Source organism: Leucoraja erinacea, chromosome 13 (assembly GCF_028641065.1).
Source record: "Leucoraja erinacea ecotype New England chromosome 13, Leri_hhj_1, whole genome shotgun sequence".
In the NCBI taxonomy this organism is placed as follows: Eukaryota; Metazoa; Chordata; class Chondrichthyes; order Rajiformes; family Rajidae; genus Leucoraja; species Leucoraja erinaceus.
The window spans coordinates 44,847,470-44,864,425 of record NC_073389.1 but is presented as its reverse complement, the minus strand read 5'-3'; the positions used below and the strand labels follow the sequence as shown (position 1 = coordinate 44,864,425).

The window sequence follows — 16,956 nt, the reverse complement described above, 5'->3', positions numbered from 1 at the left end:
CCCAAAGTACAACAGTGGAGACTCAGTCCCAAAAGACATTAAGAGAGACTACAGTGCAAACTAATGCAGGAGAGACCATGTCCCAGAGAACAGCAGGAGCGACAACGGCTCAATCTACTACAGGAGAGTCCACGTCCAGAGCAAATGCAGGAGAGAGCACGGTCCAATCAACTGGAGGTGAGAGAACATCTCAAACTACTGCTGGTGACAAGACATCCAAAACTACTACAAGAGAGACAATGTCCCAAACTCCTGCAGGAGAAACCACATCTATACCTACTGAAGGAGAGACCACATCTCAACCTACAACAGGACAGACAATGTCCCAAACTACTGCAGGAGAGACCACATCCCAAAATACTGCATCTGAGATCACATCTGAATCTACTACAGGAGAGACAATGTCCCTAACTGCCATAGGTGAGACCACCTCCCGAACTATTGCAGTAGAGATGATCTCCCAAAGTACAACAGTGGAGACGCAGTCCCAAAGTACATCAAGAGAGACTACAGTGCATACTACTGCTGGCGAGACAACGTCCAATATTAATGCAGGACAGAGCACGGCCCATTTTACTGGAGGAGAGACAACATCACTAACTAGTGCTGGAGAGATGGCTTCTGAAATTACTATAGGAGAGACAATGTCCCAAACTCCAGCAGGAGAAATCACATCCATAACCACAGAAGGAGAGACCACATCCCAACGTACCACACGGCAGATATCGTTTCAAACTACGGCAGGAGAGATCATATCCCAAACTTCTGAAGGTGCGACAACATCCCAAACTATCACAGAAGAGAGCTTGTCTCAAACTACAATAGGACAGACGATATCCCAAATTACTGCAGGAGAGACAACGGCCGAAACTACTGCAGCAGAGAACACCGCCCAAACTTCTGCAGGAGAGACAACGATAAAAACTACTACAGGAGAGATTGTGTCTCCAACTATTGCAGAAGAGACTACATCACGAACTATTGAAGTAGAGACCATGTCCCAATCTACAACAGGAAAAATAATTTCCCAAAGTACTGAAGAAGAAAGCACGTCTAAAATTACCATAGGAGAGACCGCGTCCCAAACTACTGCAGGAGAGACCATGTCCGTAATAACAACAGGGGAGATGATGTTTCAATCTACTACAGGAGAGACCACAACCCAAACAATTGCACCCGTGACTACGGCCCAAGCTACTGCAGGAGTGCTGACATCTGAAATTACTACAGCAGAGACAATGTCCCAAACTAGTTCAGTAGTGACAACATCCCAACCTACTGCAGAACAGACCATGTTCCAATCTTCTACTGAAGAGACCACATTCCAAACTACAACAGGAGAGGCCATGTCGCAATCTACAGCAGTAGCGACCACATCCCAAAATACTGCACCAGAGATTGCATCTGAAACTACTACAGGAGAGACAATGTCCCAAACTGCCACAGGTGTGACCATCTCTCAAACTATTGCAGTAGAGATGTCCCAAAGTACAACAGTGGAGACTCAGTCCCAAAAGACATCAAATGAGACTACAGTGCAAACTACTGCAGGAGAGACCATGTCCCAGAGTACAACAGGAGAGATGATGTCTCAATCTATCACAGGAGAGACCATGACCCAAACAATTGCACCAGTGACATCAGCCCAAGCTACTACAGAGGAGCTGAGATCTGAAACGATTTCAGTAGTGACAATATCCCAAACTCCTGTAGAACAGACCATGTTCCAATCTTCAACTGAAGAGATCACATTCAAAACTACAACAGGAGAGACTATGTCCCAATCTACAGCAGTAGAGACCACATCCCAAAATACTGCATCTGCGATCACATCTGAATCTACTACAGGAGAGACAATGTCCCAAACAGCCACTGGTGTGACCATCTCTCAAACTATTGCAGTAGAGATGATATCCCAAAGTACAACAGTGGAGACTCAGTCCCAAAAGACATTAAGAGAGACTACAGTGCAAACTAATGCAGGAGAGACCATGTCCCAGAGAACAGCAGGAGCGACAACGGCTCAATCTACTACAGGAGAGTCCACGTCCAGAGCAAATGCAGGAGAGAGCACGGTCCAATCAACTGGAGGTGAGAGAACATCTCAAACTACTGCTGGTGACAAGACATCCAAAACTACTACAAGAGAGACAATGTCCCAAACTCCTGCAGGAGAAACCACATCTATACCTACTGAAGGAGAGACCACATCTCAATCTACAACAGGGCAGACAATGTCCCAAACTACTGCAGGAGAGACCACGTCCCAGAGTACAACAGGAGAGATGATGTCTCAATCTATCACAGGAGAGACCATGACCCAAACAATTGCACCGGTGACATCAGCCCAAGCTACTACAGAGGAGCTGACATCTGAAACTATTTCAGTAGTGACAATATCCCAAACTCCTGTAGAACAGACCATGTTCCAATCTTCAACTGAAGAGATCACATTCAAAACTACAACAGGAGAGACTATGTCCCAATCTACAGCAGTAGAGACCACATCCCAAAATACTGCACCTGAGATCACATCTGAATCTACTACAGGAGAGACAATGTCCCTAACTGCCATAGGTGAGACCACCTCCCAAACTATTGCAGTAGAGATGATCTCCCAAAGTACAACAGTGGAGACTCAGTCCCAAAGTACATCAAGAGAGGCTATAGTGCATACTACTGCAGGAGAGACAACGTCCAGTATTAATGCAGGAGAGAGCACGGCCAATTCTACTGGAGGAGAGACAACATCACAAACTAGTGCTGGAGAGATGGCTTCTGAAATTACTATAGGAGAGACAATGTCCCAAACTCCAGCAGGAGAATTCACATCCATAACCACAGAAGGAGAGACCACATCCCAACGTACAACACGACAGATATCGTTTCAAACTACGACAGGAGAGATCATATCCCAAACTTCTGAAGGTGCGACAACATCCCAAACTATCATAGAAGAGAGCTTGTCTCAAACTACAATAGGACAGACGATATCGCAAATTACTGCAGGAGAGACAACGGCCGAAACGACTGCAGCAGAGAACACCGCCCAAACTTCTGCAGGAGAGACAACGATAAAAACAACTACAGGAGAGATCGTGTCTCCAACTACTGCAGAAGAGACTACATCACGAACTATTGAAGTAGAGACCATGTCCCAATCTACAACAGGAAAAATAATTTCCCAAAGTACTGAAGAAGAAAGCACATCTAAAATTACCATAGGAGAGACCGCGTCCCAAACTACTACAGGAGAGACCATGTCCAGAATTACAACAGGGGAGATGATGTTTCAATCTACTACAGGAGAGACCACAACCCAAACAATTGCACCTGTGACTACGGCCCAAGCTACTGCAGGAGTGCTGACATCTGAAATTACTACAGCAGAGACAATGTCCCAAACTAGTTCAGTAGTGACAACATCCCAACCTACTGCAGAACAGACCATGTTCCAATCTTCTACTGAAGAGACCACATTCCAAACTACAACTGGAGAGGCCATGTCGCAATCTACAGCAGTAGAGACCGCATCCCAAAATACTGCACCAGAGATTGCATCTGAAACTACTACAGGAGAGACAATGTCCCAAACAGCCACAGGTGTGACCATCTCTCAAACTATTGCAGTAGAGATGATGTCCCAAAGTACAACAGTGGAGACTCAGTCCCAGAAGACATCAAGAGAGACTACAGTGCAAACAACTGCAGGAGAGACCATGTCCCAGAGAACAGCAGGAGAGACAACGGCTCAATCTACTACAGGAGAGTCCACATCCAGAGCAAATGCAGGAGGGAGCACGGTCCAATCAAATGGAGGTGAGAGAACATCTCAAACTACTGCTGGTGACAAGACATCCAAAACGACTACAAGAGAGACAATGTCCCAAACTCCTGCAGGAGAAACCACATCTATACCTACTGAAGGAGAGACCACATCTCAACCTACAACAGGACAGACAATGTCCCAAACTACTGCAGGAGAGACCACGTCCCAGAGTACAACAGGAGAGATGATGTCTCAATCTATCACAGGAGAGACCATGACCCAAACAATTGCACCAGTGACATCAGCCCAAGCAACTACAGAGGAGCTGACATCTGAAACTATTTCAGTAGTGACAATATCCCAAACTCCTGTAGAACAGACCATGTTCCAATCTTCAACTGAAGAGATCACATTCAAAACTACAACAGGAGAGACTATGTCCCAATCTACAGCAGTAGAGACCACATCCCAAAATACTGCACCTGAGATCACATCTGAATCTACTACAGGAGAGACAATGTCCCTAACTGCCATAGGTGAGACCATCTCCCAAACTATTGCAGTAGAGATGATCTCCAAAAGTACAACAGTGGAGACTCAGTCCCAAAGTACATCAAGAGAGACTACAGTGCATACTACTGCAGGAGAGACAACGTCCAGTATTAATGCAGGAGAGAGCACGGCCCATTCTACTGGAGGAGAGACAACATCACAAACTAGTGCTGGAGAGATGGCTACTGAAATTGCTATTGGAGAGACAATGTCCCAAACTCCAGCAGGAGAAATCACATCCATAACCACAGAAGGAGAGACCACATCCCAACGTACAACACGGCAGATATTGTTTCAAACTACGGCAGGAGAGATCATATCCCAAACTTCTGAAGGTGCGACAACATCCCAAACTATCACAGAAGAGAGCTTGTCTCAAACTACAATAGGACAGACGATATCCCAAATTACTGCAGGAGAGACAACAGCCGAAACGACTGCAGCAGAGAACACCGCCCAGACTTCTGCAGGAGAGACAACGATAAAAACTACTAGAGGAGAGATCGTGTCTCCAACTACTGCAGAAGAGACTACATCACGAACTATTGAAGTAGAGACCATGTCCCAATCTACAACAGGAAATATAATTTCCCAAAGTACTGAAGAAGAAAGCACATCTAAAATTACCATAGGAGAGACCGCGTCCCAAACTACTACAGGAGAGACCATGCCCGTAATTACAACAGGGGAGATGATGTCTCAATCTACTACAGGAGAGACCACAACCCAAATTACTGAAAGAGAGATCACATCTGAAACTGCTACAGGAGAGACAAAGTCCCAAACTACAACAGTTGAGACAACGCCCCAAACTACTGCAGTAGAGATCTTATTCCAAACTACTGCAGGGGTGATGATTTCCCAAAGTACAACAGGAAAGACTACAGTCCACACTATTGCAGGAGAGACCGGGTCCCAGAGTCCAACAGGAAATAGAATGTCTCAATCTATTACTGGAGAGACCACATCCAGAACTATTGCAGGAGAGACTACGGCCCATTCTACTGGAGGTGAGACAACATCCCAAACTACTGCTGAAGTGACCAAGGCCCAAAGTACTACAGTAGAGACAACATCTCTAAGTCCAGAAGGAAAGATCACATCGCAACATACAACGGGACAAACATCCTCCCAAACTACTTCACGAAAGATTGTGTCCCAAACTACTGAAGGAGAAACAACATCTCAAACGATCACAGATGAGACTATGTCTCAAACAACAGGGCGCATGATGTCCCAAACTGCACCAGATACCACAGCCCAAACTACTGCCGGAGAGACCACAGCACAAACTCAGAAAGGAGAGACAACATTAAAAACTACCACAGGAGAGACCACGACCCAAACTACTGTAGGAGAGACCACATTCCTAACTACTGAAGGAGTGATCATGTCACAATCTATAACTGGAAAAATAATTTCCCAAAGTACTGACGAAGAATCCACGTCCACAACTACTGTAGGAGATACCACGTCCCAAATTATTGCAGGAGGGACCATGTCCCAGAGTACAACAGGAGAGACGATGTCTCAATCTACTACAGTAGAGACAACATCGCAAACTACTGCAGGAGAGACCACAGCTCAAATTACTGCAGGAGAGATGATGTCCCAAACTACAGTAGGAGAGTCTATGTCCCCAAGTACAACAGGAGAGACCACACCCAATACTTCTGAAAGAGAAACCATATCCCAAAGTATGACAGGAAGGACAATGTCCCAAACTGCAACAGGTGAGACGATGGCCCAAACTACAACAGGAGAGACAATGTTCCAAATTACTACAGGAGAGATCATGTCAAAAACTACCACCGGAGAGATCAGGTCCCAAAGTACTGCAGGCGAGACCACATATCTAATTACTGAAGGAGAGACCATATCCCACCCTACAACAGGACAGACATCATCCCAAACTACTGCAGGAGAGATAATGTCCCAAACTACTAAAGGAGAGACCAGAGCCCCAACTAGTAAAGGAGACACCATGTCCCAAAGTACAACAGGAAAAGTCATAACCCAAAGTACTGGAGGAGAATCCTCCTCCCAAACTATTGCAGTAGACAGCAGGTCCCAAACTACCATGGAAGGGATCATATCCCTAACTACTGCAGGAGAGACCACATTTCAAACTACTGCAGGATCGACCATGGCTCAAACTACTGCCAGAGCGATGATGCCCCAATCTACAGCAGAAAACCCAATGTCCCAAAGAACAACTGGAGGGGCCGCAAACCAAACTACTGCAGGAGAGACAATGTCAAAAACGACCACAGGAGAAATCATGTCCCTCTCTACTACAGGAGAGATCACATCCTTAACTACTGCAGGAGAGATTATGTCCCTATCTACAACAGGAAGAATTATTTCCCAAAGTTCTGAAGAAGAATCCACATTCCAAACTATTGCAGGAAAGATCAAGCCCCAAAGTACAACAAGAGAGACCACATCCCAATCTACTGCAGGAGAGATGATGTCACAAGCTGGAACAGGAGAGAACACAACCCAAACTTTCACCAAACAGGTCATATCCCAAACAACTCTGACTGAGGCACCCCAAACTTCTCCAACTGTGATCACATCCCCAAAACCAATCAATATACCATCTACTTTTACCACAAGCAACTCTTCATTCACAACAAGGACGACTCCCACACCAACTTTAACATTAACTTCATCAAGCATACCAAACTCATTCACAATTGCTACCACAGCAAGCACCATAGCAAGCACATTTACCTCACCACATACAATGGCAATGACAATCAAAAGACCAACCTCATCGAGGATTACCAACAAAACCACTCCAGTTACAGCTACTACAGCAAACTCACCACTCACAAGGACCACAATAACTGCAACCACCAGTGCTGCCACACCAAATACCAGAACATCCTCAGTTACGACAACCATCAGATCTGCAAATACCTCCACAACCATCAGACCTACCACTTCCGCTACAGCTATCACAACTACCACTGCCACAACCATTGCTTCATCCAATTCCTCCACACCCAACACACCAAGAACTTCTACAACAATCACACCAACCACATCCATCACAACCACCACACCAACCATCACCACCAAAACCGTCACTTCAACCACAGCCAACAAACCAATCATTACCGCCATACTAGGCAAGGTCACCAACCAAACCACTACCACCAAACCAGTGAAAATTACCACAACTCCTACAGCTATTAGACCAAGCACCACTGAATCTACGCCTGATCCATCCTGTGGTAAGCAATTTCATTTTTTCATTTAAAAAAACTGAGCAAACATCCTTTACTTGCAAAGAATGCAATTAAAAAAAAACACACACACACTCACACACACACACACACACACACACACACACACACAGTTCTTTGTAAATATGTACACAGTATATATGTGTATATAGATGCTGTGTAGGAAGGAACTGTTTCTTTAGGCGTCGACCTGAAAAGTCACCTATTCCATTTCTCCAGAGATGCTGTCTGACCATCTGAGTTACTCCAGCATTTTGTGTCTATCTTGTATATAGATACTGCCTGACTTGTTTTTCAAGCATTTTCTGTATTTATTTTTATCAATATATGTTGACAAAATATAAAATATATTGATAATATGTTGATTAAAAAAATAAATATATATATATTTATATATTTATCAATATATATTATCAATATTATTTTATCAATATATATATAATATTGATAATATATTTTGATAAATATATATATATATAACTATATATACTATTAATATATTTTAAATTTTGTCAATGTCCATTATATATATCTATATATATTGATAAAAATAAATGCATATAGAAAAATAAATGCAGAAATTGCTGGCAAAACAGGTCAGGAAGTATCTACGGATAGAGAAACAGTTATTGTTTCTGGTCTCCTCGCTTTCACCGGGTTCTCTTTTTCTTAGATCTGATGAAGCAATCCAACAATCCTTGATAATTTTGAATCACAAAATACATCACCCATGTTTAAATTGATGTTTCTCAGTTTTAAATGACCTCCTCTTTATTCTTAGACTGTGGCCCCTGGTTCTGGACTCCCCCAACATTGGGAACATTTTTCCTGCATCTAGCTTGTCCAGTCCTTTTATAATTTTATACGTTTCTATAAGATACCCTCTCATCCTTCTCATTTCCAGTGAATACAAGCCCAGTCTTTCCAATCTTTCCTCATATGACAGTCCCGCCATCCCTGGGAATAACCTCGTGAACCTAAGCTGCACCACCTCAATAGCAAGAATGTTCTTCCTCAAATTAGGAGACCAAAACTGCACACAATACGTGAGATGTGGTCTCACCAGGGCCTTGTACATCTGCAGAATGATCTCTTTACTCTTATACTCAAATCCTCACTCCTATACTCCTTACAGCTGCTACACAGTCAAGTGTACATTAAAGTGAACCATTTTTATTTCCCAAGGATGTGTTGTTAATGGACGTCTTAATTAAGAAATTAAGTCAGTTACTATTAATGACATTTCTTTCATTTTCAGTACCCGTGAAGTTAATTCGTGTGAATTTGATCAGAGTAAAAAGTCGTGAAATTTCGATTTCCTGGGAAACGTCTTTAAATGTCAAAGTTATTTATAACGCCACTCTCTTCATAGCTGATGCTCAAATCTCCAGTTTTGTGACATATAAGAAAAAGGCAATATTTAGAGATCTACAATTGGCTGTGCAATACCGAGTTGTTGTTACGGTGAGAACTTGCGATCAGCCACACACCATCCAGAGAACAATCATAACAAGTAAGTCTTGAGAGATAGTGCCGGAGTAACAAAACATGGCAAATATGTCCAATGGACAAGGAAACAAATGTATTTGACCTGAAACGTAACTCTGTTTTTCTTTCAACAGAAGCTGTTTGCAATGATGAGGTTTTTTTAAATTTAGATGCACAAGGTCATATTTTTTCACACGTAGGGCGGTGGTTATATGAAACGAGCTGCCGGAGGAGATAGTTGAGGCTGGGACTAGCGCAACATTTAAGAAACAATTAGATAGGACAGTTTTAGAGGGATATGGGCCAAACGCAAGCAAGTGGGACTAGTGTAGATGGGACATGTTAGTCGGTGTGGGCAAGTTGGGCCGAAGGGCCTGTTTCAACACTGTATGACTCTATGACTTTAAGTGACCCAAATGATGGTCATGCAGGATAGAAATGGTGACCAAGTAGCAGATAATTCAATGTCATGTTAATTCTGGACATCATTAGTAGTGTAGAGCAGAGCTACGGAGGGAGAATACAGAGAATACAAAGCAGAATTAAAAATATGTTATTTTTGATTATTTTTGATTAGATGCTTGTTCGTGCAATTATAAATTAATGACTCCACAGAGAATTCTGTTCTCTTTGCAATTCTTTTGGGTGGAGGGGAGAATAGAGTCCCCATCCACTTCACCTTGCAAGCCACATTGCCTGCTGCTCACCATTCACCAGGAGTATTTATGTGCTACACTGGGAGATGCACTTATCCCATCCCAAAGTAATAGAGAGAATTTATATAATTTTAAAATTGGAACTTCTTCTAGTGTTCGTTGAGTTTTGTACTCTAGAACACCAGTCAGCATTTCATTGTTCATTTCATTTTTTCTTCTATATAAACCAGCTATTACTCCAGTAGGCCCCCCTTGGTTATGACTGACCATGGGTGATGCATCCTGCTCGGATGCAAGCCTGGGCGATGTCATATGGAGGACAAGCTGTTGCCCATGCAGCACGTTCCCCCTCTCCATGTCGCTGATCGATCCAAAGGAACAGGGCCGTTACAGTTTGGCACCGGCGCCGTTGCAGGAGCTGCCAGAGCGAGGTTGTAGACAGCCCCTTAGGGGCTCTGACTCCAGATTTTCTTGAGGTTTACTCCTGGAGCCTTTTCCATGACTGGATATGGCCACAAGGCAGTGGACGTTTTAAATCAGTTTTCCCTCTCCTAGATGAACTGCCTTCCCAGGCTGACGAGCCCCTTCTGCCCGAGACTCGTGGGGGCGGGAGCATCTACCTTCCCGTGCAGGTCTATAGCACCTGCCCACTGCCCAACTATTACCCTATAGAGAGTATATAGAGAGATATACAAAGCCCTTACCCCTCTGCCTTCTTCCCCTACATTCTTCAGCCTTCTTCCCCCTCCCCTGTGCCCGGCCTGGACTTGCACTTATTTCTCCCCTTCCGCATACATTCCTTCCTCTAGCTTCACAATTCACAACTCTTCAATCCTTTCATCTCACTCCTTTTGCCTTTTCATCAATGCCGTTCATCCAACCTTCTGCCTATCATTACCCCTCGTGTGTATCAACCTTTTACCTGCCAGTGATAGACACAAAATGCTGGAGTAACTCAGCGGGACAGGCAGCAAGTCCAGAGAAAAGGAATGGGTGACGTTTCGGGCCGAGTCCCTTCTTCAGACTTAAGAAGGGTAGCGACCCGAAACGTCATGCATTTCTTCCCTCCAGAGATGCTGCCTATCCCGCTGAGTTACTCCAGCATTTCGTGTTTATCATCGGTGTAAACCAGCATTTGCAGTTGTTTCCTATACGGTTTACCTGCCAGTCCTTGTCTTGCCCCTTCTTTCTTCCATATTTCTTCCCCCCTCCCCCACCCCCAAGCTACAATTAGTCTGAAGGGGGATCTCAACCAGAAAAGTTATCTATCCATGTTCTCCAGAGATGATCTCTGGAATTCTCTGCCACAGAAGGTAGTTGAGGCTAGTGCATTGGCTATATTTAAGAGAGAATTAGATGGGGCCCTTGTGGCTAAAGGGATCAGGGGGTATGGAGAGAAGGCAGGTACAGGATACTGAGTTGGATGATCAGCCATGATCATATTGAATGGCGATGCAGGTTCGAAGGGCCGAATAGCCTACTCCTGCACTTATTTTCTATGTTTCTATGTTTCTATGCTGCGTTACCCACTGAGTTATGGGCCTGTCCCACTTAAGCAACTTTTTTGGCAACTGCCGGCACCCGTCATAGGTCTTTGCAGGTCGCTGAAAATTTTCAACATGTTGAAAATCCAGTGGCGACCAGAACAAGGTATGACTCTTTGGGCGACTACTCATGACCATACAGGCTTCATCCCGCGACATGTCGCCAGTGTGTCGCCTGTATGGTCGTGAGTAGTCTCCTCAGTCGCCCAAAGAGTCGTAGCGTCTTTCTGGTCGCCGCTGGATTTTCAACATGTTGAAAACTTTCGGAGACCTGCAACAATCTATGACGGGTGCCGGCAGTTGCCGAAAAAGTCGCTTAAGTGGGACAGGCCATTATTCCAGCACTTTGTGCCTTGTTTTTGTAAAACCTTGTATCTAGTGAATACACTAACTCCGCCACATCTTTGTTTCTGACCTCAGAAATACCTAGTGTGTTACAAAGTCCTTAATGTCATATGACATCTCAAAATATTTTGTCAAATATAAAATTCTAGTATTAATTAATATTTACTGTTTTTCTCACTCTCCGAAGGTTCCAAAGCTTTGGAAGCAAAAACAAGAATTATAAACAGAGAGTTTATACAAGCATATGAAGACAGGAATAGTCCTGAATATAAAGGATTTGCTAACAAATTCATTCAAGATGTAAGTCTTTGCTCATCCTTTGTATTGTGAAAGAGTTAAGTAAAAATGTAATATCTGGGCATCAGATACAGGGAAACACCACATGTTATCTTCCCTCTCCAGCTACTCACAATTCCCACTATATCACTCTTCTACTTAAATCTTAGAACATGCCACCAAACAACCCAAGAATAGCTTTTTCTCTAAGATTGCACTCATCATTTCCTGATTAGGAGACAACATTAATTGTTGGCCTTGCTAATCATTTCCAGTGTATGTAAGTGAATTAACAAAAATATGGGTGGCATGGTGGCACAGCGGTAGAGTTGCTGCCTTACAACGCCAGGGACATCGGTTCAATCCCGACTACGAGTGCTGTCCATATGGAGTTTGTACGTTCTCCCCGTGACAGCGTGGGTTTTCTCCGAGATTTTCAGTTTCCTCCCACACTATAAAGACTTACAGGTTCGTAGGTTAATTGGCTTGGTATAAATGTAAGTTGTCCCTAGTGTGTCAAGGATAGTGTTAATGGGCGGGGATCGCTGGTCAGCACGGACTCGGTGGGCCGAAGGACATATTTATCTCTATACAAAACTAAACTAAATTGAATTAAACTAAATCTGTTAGGACATATCGGATGATAACATCCAGTACATTGAGGAAAGTTGGCATGTTTATTCCCATGCAATTGTCGATGTCAATTCACAAGGAATAGGGTTAAGGTTGGAATGACGATCAGAATAAAATACAAATTGAGATGCTAATAACAGATTGTTTTTGGTTTCTTCCAGATGCTGAGCAGACTAGGACAAAATTTCAGAGAGCTATACAAACATGGAAACATGAGAATCTTCATAAACAGCATTTTGCCAGGGAGTGTGAATGTAAACTTTACGATCGCTTATGCATCAGATGAAGATGTCACTTTTCTTGAAATTAAAAGAGCATTCATCAATTCTTTAAAGACGAGTCAAGAATTTAACATAGATTTTCAAAATACAACTATAACAGGTAAGGTCTTTGAAAGCAAACCAATGGAATGGTAAATGTTAGGAATTGTGTATGAAAACTACAATATAATTGTCCAGGCCTCTAAATATAGTCTCCTAGTCATCCCTTTCTTTCCTCTCCCTATCAATGGTCATGTTCAATTCAGAACCATCACACTATAAAGTTGTCTCTCATCTCTGACTTACTACCATTCCCTCAGTCTTGATCATTGCTTTGAAGGCTTTTGATGCCTTTCCCCACAGTGGAATATTTTGATTCTGTTGTGGGGAGCGTTCATGTTGAATTCTACAATGTGTTGAGTCATTTTCTCTTATTTTTAATTTTTCTATGGATGTACGGAAACTTAATTACTTCTTTTATGTAAAGCACTTTGATTTCAACGCAAGTTGATTTAAACGTGCTATATAAATAAAATGTACTTACTTACTCACTTACTTACTAATAAAACCTAATTTCCCTGTGGCATATTTAAGCATGGTCTACAATGAAAGCACCGAGTGAGTGTTGGTTAATAAAGGGCACACCCTTGTAGTCGGCTCTTGGTTACATCAATCACTACTATAGTTAGAGCTTACCAACACTCCCAGTTTGATTCAAGGTCCACTCCCAAGTTTACTACTTGTGGCATGCATCCAAGTTTTTCCTCCCTTGTTTGTGCTCATTTTGTGTTTGTGAAGTGCCTGGAACATTTTTGATGGATGATTTATGACTGGATCTTAAAGTCACATCACGTTTTCTTTTTCAAGCATATTTGAAAAATCGGGGTGATAAAATAATATACTCCGTGCAGAAAAATGCCAAATCCGAATAGAAAATGAGGTGAATTGCGAGTTCATAGTTAGCTACCAGAATGAACGGGTGTAACAGAAAGGCAAGAACGGAGGAAGGAGAAAGATGAAGGGCGGCACAGTAGAGCGGTGGAGTTGCTGCTTATGGTGCCAGAGACCTGGGTTCGATCCTGACTATGGATGCTCTCTGTACGGAGTTTGTACGTTCTCCATGTGACCGTGTAGGTTTTGTCTGGTTGCTCCGGTTTCCTCTTGCACTCCGAAGACGTACAAGTTTGTAGTTCAAATGGCTTCGGTTAAATTGTCCCTTGTGTGTAGGATAGTATTAGTGTGTGGGGTGATCGCTGGTCAGCGCGGACTAGGTGAGCCGAAGGGCCTGTTTCCGCGCTGTATCTCTAAAGTCTAAAGTCTAATGAAAAGCCTTGATATTAAAGTTAGGATAAATCAGGAAAATTAGTGTCGTAATCTGTCGTATCCAACCAGAGTACAAGGCTGAAATCTACTGTCACAGGGAGAATGTGCAGACTCCACATGGAGAGTTCTGAAGGTCTGTACTGAAATTCGGTCACTGGAGCTGTGCGACTGTGCGACCCAAGCTGCCTCATTCAGAAGCTCCTGTAGCAGAATCTACAGATTCTCCGCAGAACTGATTAATTACCTTAGCACATACAGATCATCAATGAAAGCAAGTCATCCTTGACTCTAATAAGCCACAAGTATAACTTGCCCAGACTTTGACTAAACTAATTTAACATTTTAAAAGTTGAATTCATTTTCTAACAGTTCTCTAGCTTTATCTGTATACAGTTGAATTCATTTTCTAACAGTTCTCTAGCTTTAGGGTTTTTTAGGCTTTATGTTTAGAGATTCAGTGTGGAAACAGGCTTTTCGGCCCACCGGGTCCCCACCGAGTCCCCACCGACCAGTGATCACCCTGTACACTCGCACTATCCTACACACTAGGGACAATTCACAATTTACAGAAGCTAATTCAGGAGTAATTCAGGAGTAATTCATGAATGAATTAACCTACAATCCTGTATCTCTTTGGAGTGTGGAAGGAAACCAGTGCACCCGGAGAAAATCCACGTGGTCACAGGGAGGACATACAAACTCCGTACAGACAGCACCCATAATTAGGATTGAACCCGGGTCTAGCGCCTCAACTGCTGCGCCATTGTGCTGCCCTCTTCTTTAAAATTGATCTCATCTGCTTCTGCATAGCATACTTCTCTATTCCTTGTACTTTAAACTTTGTTCTTTTATTACAGAGGGAGACAGTTGTCAACCCGGGCTAAATGACTGTTCAGGTAATGGAACTTGTATCAGGCTGAGCGCGTCCTATACCTGCCAATGCAATGTTGGGTTCAAAGATACAAGCTCTAATGTCCCAGGAAGAGTGTGTGAAGGTAGGACTTTACCTGAGTTTAAAACACTGCGTGAAGCTGAATTTTTGCCTCCAGTAATTGTTTTAATCTAAATTCTTGTTCCAGATGTTGATGAGTGTCAGACGGGAAACAACACGTGCTCTGAATTTGCCGCCTGCACCAATAACCCTGGCAATTTCTCATGCAGCTGTTTACAGGGAATTATAGATACCAATCCCGCAAACCCAGGAGCTGAACAGTTGAACCAGCGGCTGTGTGGACAGTAGGGATGCTCAGCGTAGAATAGGCTGAGACTTTTGGCAGAGCTTCAATGAGACATTCAGTTGAGGTTACAAGAACTTCTTGAAATCTTGAGCAGCTTATTTTTTTGTAGTCAGGAATATTTATTTGTCTTGTGCACCTAGAATGGAACAGTGAAATTCTTACTTACTGCAACTTTAAAGGCACACTAAACACATCAGCTGTAAAAGATATATACTATAAATTATGTTCATAAGACATAGGAGCAGAATTATTAGGCCATTCAGCCCATCGAGTCTACTTTGCCATTCAATCATCTACCATTCCCACTCAACCCCATTCTCCTGCCTTCTCCCCATAACCCTCTGACACCCTTACTAATCAAGAATTGCCTTAAATATACCTAATGAATTTGGCTCCACAGCCATCTGTGGCAATGAATTCCACAGATTTACCAGTTATCAGTTATACTAATTAATAACTAAGCAAATCATCTGGATGCTGTTGCAGGAAGTACTACGGATCTTTATAAGATTGCACTGCATACTTTGGATTGCAATATCATAGTTTGGTTTACTTAGTATAAACCAGACCACGATATTGCAAGCCAAAATATATAAGGGAATCTGGAGGGACAGAGTATGAATGAACGAATGGATGAATAAATGAATGAATGAATGAATGGATGAATGGATGAATGGATGAGAGTGAAGGAGGGATCCAACATGATCATGTGGATACTTAGATGTGTCCAAATGTTCGATGTAGATGTGTACGTCTCACCTCTAAATTCTGTCATTTCTTAGACAAAAAAAGGCTCATAATAGTTTTTTTAACCATTGATCAATGAAAAGAATCCTTGCTCAGTATTAAATAAGGAATTGTTATATTTATCCACAGATCCAAATGCATGTTTTGTTAGTCAGAGAGATACCTGCGCTTTATCTGACTGCTTGATGACTACCGTCAGCGACTGCAAAGGTAAGTACTTTGACGTTTCCCAGATCTTCTGTGATGCTGTATCTCCTTCCACAAATTTACTGTATCTCCTTCCTTTGAACATTGAACGTGATCACTGTATGACCACAGCATTAAAACTGAGGTGAAGCAAAACAAATCTCATTCTAGAGTAGCGTCGGGGTTCATACTGAGGTAGTTTGGTTGTCTCACACCTAAAAGATATGCTTATTGGTGATTATTGGTGCTTGATTGGCCCCATTCCATGCCTTTATCTTACAAAGCCATCGCCGCTGTGGAAGACCTGACGTTTATCCCTTGGCATAAACTCTTCCCTTGGAATGACAGAAGTGCCAACACTTGCCCTGTCTTACAATGGGTCAATCAAAGCCTGGGATCCTCATGAGAGGGAATTAAGGGCAGCACGGTGGCATAGCAGTAGAGCTGCTGCCTTACAGCACTAGAGACCTGGGTTTGATCCTGACGTAAATTGTCCCGAGTGTAGGATGAAAGTTAGCGTGCAGGGAACGCTGATTGGTGCAGACTCGGTGGACCGAGGGACCTGTTTCCGTGCTGCATCTCTAAACTATCCCTAAACTACCCCCTCCCCAGGTACCTTCCCCTGCAAACGCAGAAGATGCAACACCTGTCGCTATACCTCATCCCTAGACTCTGTCCAGGGACC

General features: G+C 43.1%; 1 protein-coding gene across 1 annotated transcript; it reads left to right on the top strand.

The window, feature by feature from the left end:
• The first annotated feature begins 1,346 nt into the window (after positions 1 to 1,346).
• LOC129702490 (mucin-2-like) lies at positions 1,347 to 14,984 on the top strand. Its single transcript, XM_055644216.1, has 4 exons — positions 1,347 to 7,563; positions 8,834 to 9,088; positions 11,796 to 11,908; positions 14,958 to 14,984. The coding sequence occupies exons 1-4, from the start codon at positions 1,347 to 1,349 to the stop codon at positions 14,982 to 14,984; spliced, it is 6,612 nt and encodes a 2,203-aa protein (XP_055500191.1).
• Positions 14,985 to 16,956: the final 1,972 nt, after the last annotated feature.